The sequence below is a fragment of the Aedes albopictus genome, chromosome 3, assembly GCF_035046485.1.
Source record: "Aedes albopictus strain Foshan chromosome 3, AalbF5, whole genome shotgun sequence".
Taxonomy (NCBI): domain Eukaryota; kingdom Metazoa; phylum Arthropoda; class Insecta; order Diptera; family Culicidae; genus Aedes; species Aedes albopictus.
Window position 1 is genome coordinate 259,733,187 of NC_085138.1, and position 6,835 is coordinate 259,740,021.

General features: G+C 41.3%; 1 protein-coding gene across 1 annotated transcript; it reads right to left on the minus strand.

Moving 5' to 3' along the window:
• Positions 1-3,610: 3,610 nt before the first annotated feature.
• On the minus strand, positions 3,611-5,557 carry LOC109424485 (uncharacterized). The gene is made up of 2 exons (XM_019699632.3): positions 5,167-5,557; positions 3,611-5,094 (listed from the first exon to the last, which is right to left on the minus strand). The coding sequence occupies exons 1-2, from the start codon at positions 5,473-5,475 to the stop codon at positions 4,177-4,179; spliced, it is 1,227 nt and encodes a 408-aa protein (XP_019555177.3). The 5' UTR covers positions 5,476-5,557; the 3' UTR covers positions 3,611-4,176.
• Positions 5,558-6,835: the final 1,278 nt, after the last annotated feature.

A 6,835-nucleotide genomic window follows, 5' to 3' on the forward strand; every position in this document is an offset into this window, starting at 1 on the left:
TTTGGATTTTTGTATGAAGCGTAACACAGCTCTAGACCCCCTCCCTCCCCTCTTAGCGTTACGTAATATTTGAACGAACCCTAAATCGATTTGGCTGAAATTTTGGCAGCCGACATGGATTTACGGGAATTTTGATTTAAATTAAATTGATTGAGTTCTGTTCACTACTTCCAAAGTTACAGATCGGTCCAAAATCCACAGAAACATGTAATTGAACTTCTGAACATCTAAGAGATAATCAAAAATACGCCAAGTTGGTCAGTTGATTGCAATAAAATTTTAAAATAATAAATTCATGTCAACTTTCATCCCGCTACAAATACTATTAAAAATATTCAAATTCGTTCAATTGTCCTATCGGTCCTACCTAGATGAACCATGTCATTTTCTCAAGCGTAGCCTAGAAATGTCAACCCAGTCATACACAAGTAACGTTGTTCAGTTAATAAAAAGCAGTCAGTTTTTGTCCAAAATGTCACGTCGAACGCATTGACGTCAACAATGCGTTTAAGTGTTCGCACGTTAGCTTCGAATCTATCAGCACAATTAAGTGCTGCAAATCTCCTTCCCACCAGGGATGGGAAGACTCACTTGCAAAGAGTTACACTCACTTGTTATTTTTTCAGCTCAGAAGCGTGTAATCCAGGGGTGGTAGATCCTACCCTCTACGCCCACCCAAACATGCCCACCTGCGCGCCATCTGCTGTTGGTTCTAATTTGTAAACATCTTTTGTTTAATTATTTATAAACATCAACAATAGTAAAAACATAAGCGTTTTTTTTTCCTTTCGGTGCTGATGCTCAGTTTTTTAGGTAATTCTCGAAATTTCTTGAGTTGTAGTGTTAAATTATCCTCATATTAAAGCACCAGAACCGCTCTGGGAGTTTTCAATTTTCAACCGATTTCCGCACTCCAAACAAAACGAAAACAAAAACAAGCGAGAATAGAGGCAAATATTTCATAATGGCGAAAGCAAAACACTGTTTTTTTTCGAAATATATTTTTTTCAATATAATTTAAATAAAATGTGTGGGATTATGGTTGAATCACATGCTGACTTGCTTTTAGCATGATAAAACGGTGTTAAAATCAATTTTGCGGACGAAAATAGATATTTTCTTGGTTGGCCGTTACGTCCTTCTAATGGTACTAAAATTGAATAGAGGGTAGGCGCAATTTGTTCCCAGTTGACAGCCAGCTTACTCCCCTGGTGTAATCAAGAAACGATGTACGGACGACTTCTACTTTGTGGTTTTGTCCAACAGTTTGTCGAATAGAGTAGAGATCGCACATGCATACCAAAGTAGTGACAGAGCGGTAAAAGCGACTCTCCATGAGGTGAGTGTAATTTACATTCACCTCGTGGAGAGTTGCTTTCGCAGCTCCCTCACAATTTTGGCATGCGAGTGCGACCCCTACTTTGTTCGGCAAACTTTTAGACAAAACCACAAGGCAAAAGTCGTCCATACATCGTTTCTTGATTGCACGCTTCTGAGCTGAGAAAACAGCAAGTGAGTGTAACTCCTTGCAATTGAGTGTTCCCATCCTTGCTTCCCACTATTAATTCTTCGGTCGATTTTAATTGCTTTATTTAAAGAAAATATGACCAACTAACATTGTAAAAATTCGAAAAAAGCGACTCTGACATTAATATATAACTAATCAAAATCAACCGAGAAACGTGAGAAATAGAGCCCAAACAACATTTTGACGTCAGCTGGCTGTAAAAGGTTCCATAACCTGTCACAAATCCTATAATACTATTATTAGGATTTGTAACGATCTTCAAAACCTTCTCAAATCCAACCGACTTGGAACTATTGCTTGTGAATAGACTCTACTGAGCCCCGGCGGTTCCTCCGTGTTTATCGAGCATGTCTGATGCATATGATCAGCCATACTCCATCTGCAGCAGCCGGTTCGTGATGAACCGTTGGAGGCGCATTAAAGTGTTAAGCATTCAGTACAGGCTTTGCCAATATGCGCAAATATTTGGCTATTTGACGTATCAGACGTTAACAGACGTTTGTCGTTTGGCTATTATTTGTCAATGGTCAGTACACGTGACAAACAATTGGCAAACTCACATTTGCACATGTTTGCCACTCGAGTACTGATCGGAGTTGCAAACATGACCAAATATTAGCTATATTGCCTTACTTGAAAAGTGCTCAATTTGTAATATTAGCAAATATTCGCCATGACAAAGTTAGGCAAATCAGGCCGAACATTTCAATAGGTCCTATCTGCATTTGAGAGGCTCTCTTTATTCACTTTCTTTTTCAATTATTGCAATGTAATGGTACACTTTTCAACTACTTTTGCAGTACAAATTAAAAGACGATGGATTTGACCATCGTTCTATGCAAGGAGATAATCACAATTCAAATGAACAGCTGAGATATTGACGAAAGAGAGGGAAACCAAAGAGAGCCTCTCTTCTGCAGATTGGACCTTTAGACATGTTTGGCCTGAAATATTTGCACAACAATGTTATTGCAAATTTATTTGGTCAGTACACGCGTGACAAATAAATTTGTCAAATTTTGCCAAATATTTGCACATTTCGCAAAGCGTGTACCAGGCTTGACGGAAACTCCCTCGCGAGAAAATGAGGAAGCGATTTCGGCGATTTTCTGAGGAGTGAAAATAAAACTCAAAAATCACAACGCAAATCCTCAACAGCACCGAGCGCGAGCTTGCCGCGCAGCGAGGAGTTCGTCCAACACTCATAATTGCTTGCTATGTTTCTCACGTCCACTCACACTCAAAAAGCTCTCGCGAGTTCCACTCCCATACAAAGAAAGACTCTCGAGGCGAAAATCGCACTCAAAAACCCGAAATAATCATCGGCTCTTTTTTCGTTCCCCTCTTCCTCACTCAGTTTTTATTGCCTCTCTGTTTGGGGTTCGTTCGCTCCCTCGCGACGAGGCAAAAGCAAAACACCGCTCTAGATCATGTTGCAAAACTCTTTTGATTTCGAGGAGGATTATCAAGCCTGGCGTGTACTGAAGGCTTTAAAAAGGTGATATGTTTCACTAAAGAACACTACATTACAATAATCAAAATGAAACTCCTTCACTTTAATACCGTCAACCCCTGCGAACTTGGCCAGGGAAATTGTTCAATATGAAATTTGAATATTTATTTTCGTGTCGCGGATTTGTTTTTCGAGTCGCGGATTTAATTTCCGAAGTCGCGATTTTCGCGGATGATATTTTGGAAATTTTGTAACAGCCCTGGGCATGACATGCGAGTTTGCCAGTTCATTTTTACTGAAAGTAGCAAATACCGGGTTCACAAGGTTTCCTAGATAGAAATTCCCCTTGCGAAGGTGAGGTTCTTGAACTAAGCTATTTGGGCTGTACCATTTTGCATAAGTCTGCAAAGGTAGGTCGTTGCTGTTCTTTTATGCTGAAGATTGATCTGAGCTATCCTAACCGTAGCCTCAACCCAAACTAGGCAAGATTAAGCCGAGGCCCAAAAAATAGAATTCCTCTTGTAACTGGTTTTTAATACGGATTTCGGGTTGATTTAGAACAGTAAAACGGTTATTTAGCAAATTAGTGCAAATATATACAATTGGGTTTTTAAATTAAGAATAATATATTGATTTTTTGATTTTATTCGAAAGAGCACCTTTTTATAAGCCAGTATGATTTTTTTCAGATTTTTAAAACTTTATTTTGATACCTAAATTCAATTACAAAAAGATTTTTTGAAATCACCTTTTGACAGCTGGGCAACTGCTTGACAGCTCCGCCCAGTACGAAATGCGACGAGGGGTGATTCGACAAATCGCTCCCATACAAACTTTAAATCGATTTTTAAATAGGTTCCCGGGCACCAAAGTTCATGAAAATTTGGATTTCGGCTCAGTTTGGCATGTAGATTGTGAATATGGAATTATCTCAACACCACTAAAGAAGCCAATTATTGATCAATGTTCTTTTACGTAATTGAGATCGTGTGCATTCGACATAAACAGACAAAGGCAAGGTTTTTGAGATAAACAACATTCGGTCGGTACCAACATAAACTATCAAATTCGCTTTTTTTGGATTAGAATATTCAAGTAACACAGAAAGATTAAAACACTCACCTTATATCACGTCCTACGGTCAGTTTAGCCCGCCATAGAAATCCACCCGATAGTCGTCCTCGTCGGTACAATATCAGGAAGTTTGCGTATGGATCGAGTTGCTCTCCGAGCTGATGGCATTCAGGAACTCCATGCTGTGGGCCGAGGTTTGCGTCTGAATGGAGGAAATCCTCTGGTCGGCACTGGTGGTGTTTCCGGATCCGGAGCCGGACCCCTGGCCACTATGATTTAGATTGGTTTGCGTTTCAGTCGAAACCAGGAACTCCCCCAATCCTCCCCCATCGTCCCAGTTGGTTTGGGTCTCGATCGTGGCCAGAGCCAGGTCGGAAAAGATATCCCCACAGGTTTGGGTGTACATGTGCGAGTACAGCATCGGATCCGACCGGTCCTCGTTGGGGAACATTTCGTCGTAGATCTGATCGGTTTGCGTCTCAGTGCAGACGCATGTGACCGATTCCGATGGTAGTGGAGGATTGGACGCATTGCCGAAGCAAGTAAGACTGTTATCTTCGAAATAGTTGAACTGTTCCAGATTTGTCTGGCAGTAGCTGTCCATCGTTGAAGTGCTGGTGAACTCCAATGAGCCCTGACTAGAGTGCGCAGTCTGCGTGGAACACTCAGTCTTTTCAGTGTGTTCCAGGGCGAGACTATCTGTTTGGGTTGTTTGAGATTTTCTGATCGTTTTACTCGTATCCTCTGGTTCAAGCCTTTCGGTTTGAATTTGAATTGATTTTGAGTTCTGTTCTCTAACCACCTTCACAGCTACGTCATTTGAATTTGACTTCGACTTTCGTTTACTCGCCTTACTGGCCAGAACTTCCTCATAATTGTGATTCTTTCTTTTGGCATGGGTCAGCAGAGCCTCTCGACTTCCGTAGCCGAAACCGCAAACCTTGCAAATGAATGATTGGCCACAGTTCGCCTGGTGTGCCCGCAAAAGTGCCTCGGTCGCGAACGATTTCTGGCCTTCGCAAACGTGGCAGACAAAATTCTGGAAAACCCAAAAAAAAAAACAATTAAATTGAACAAGTTTTTGTTGCTATCATTTCAAATTCAAACTGACCTTCACCGAGTGAACTTTCAGAAAATGCTGCTTCAGGTACCGAAACGAACTGAAGAATTTCTCCCCGCTGGCAGCGAGGTGGTAAACACAGGACTCCACCGGACAGTGGAAATGCCTCACGTGCTCGTGATCGTCGTCGCCGATCGGTACTGATGGGACCGTCAGCCGATGATGCCTGGCCAGGTGCATCTGGAGATGGGACGCATTGGAGAACCGTTCGGTGCAACCGTCCACCTGGCAGATGAGCAACCGCGTCGCGAGTATTTCCTCCGGAGGAATGGTCACTTTGAATATCACTCGTTGGTCCATGCTTGAGAATGCGGACGGAATACGGACCGCCGAATCAACTAAAGCTTCCGTGAATGAGCCCGAAAGGAAATAAGTCGTTTTGTTTGTTTTTAATCTTTTCTGTTTTGTTTTGGATATTCTTGCGATGTTTTTTTGAATGCACAGTGGACCGAACGTTAAAATTTCCAGTATAAGGCATTTTATGAGACGTTTCAAATCAGCTGTTTTTTGAATGTTTACCAGCTTTGAAGCCCAACCGGTGGGCCCATTTATTTACATTTTCGCTAGCATAACATGTAATACAGGCCCATCCATTAAACGGGGTTCATTTGTCTGCAAAAATGCGTCAATCCGCCCACTATAATTAATATTCGTAGATCGTGGGGTTGTTTTTTTCATCTGCTAGTGACACCATGCAGCACGGGGGATTGATTCATGCCACATTAGAAACCGAAACATCTCTACCAGCAAAAATCTGATTGGCGCTCACCACATGTTATACTACTTTTCGCGAAAACAAAAACATCAAATGTAAACAATAACAATGAGCGGCCCACCGGTAGAACGTCTCGTAAAATAGCTTATTGTGATTTTAATTCGAAGATGAATTCCAAGGGAATTTGCTTGAGCTGGTTGGGAATCGCCGTTAAATTTCAAGGGGCGTTTCAATGCGTTCTTGTAAAACTATAGTCTTTTATGTTAATGCTCTTATTACGTTAAACGACCTCTAGACTGATTCTCTGTAAAATAATATACGTAACACGCATTGAAAAGTTTAATGCTGAACTTTTAAACTAGAATTTTCCATATTTTTTATAACGAAAACTTTTTATCTCGACGAATTCTTCTGAAAACACATTGGAGCACCCCTCCGACTATGCTCCTCCATCCTTACCACCATCAGCTGGCAGCATCGGCAGCATGAGCAGCATAAAAGAAATGTCAGATTGAATCAAAACAAACCACACCAACCGAGAGAGAAAATCTCACACACGTGTTGCTCCTACGTTAAATATGTCAAAGCGATGTGTCAGTTTTGTTGCTGTCTCGCTCTGCAATCGAACGACGATTCCAACGGCGATTCGAACGGCGATTCCAAAAACGACCGTTCTGATTCGTCGTGTTCAGTTAGCAAATCCAAGTACAATATTTAATCCAGGGGGATGACGAAGGGCCAGAATCATCAACCCAACATTCGATTCAACATGGCGTCTAATGTTTTTGTTTTGATTGCCTAATTGGCTTCTTTAGCGGTGTTGAGATAATTCCATATTCTGAATCTGCATGCCAAACCGAGCCGAAATCCAAATTTTCATGAATTTTGGTGCCCGGGGACCTATTTAAAAATCAGTTTGAAATTTGTATGGGAGCGATTTGTCGA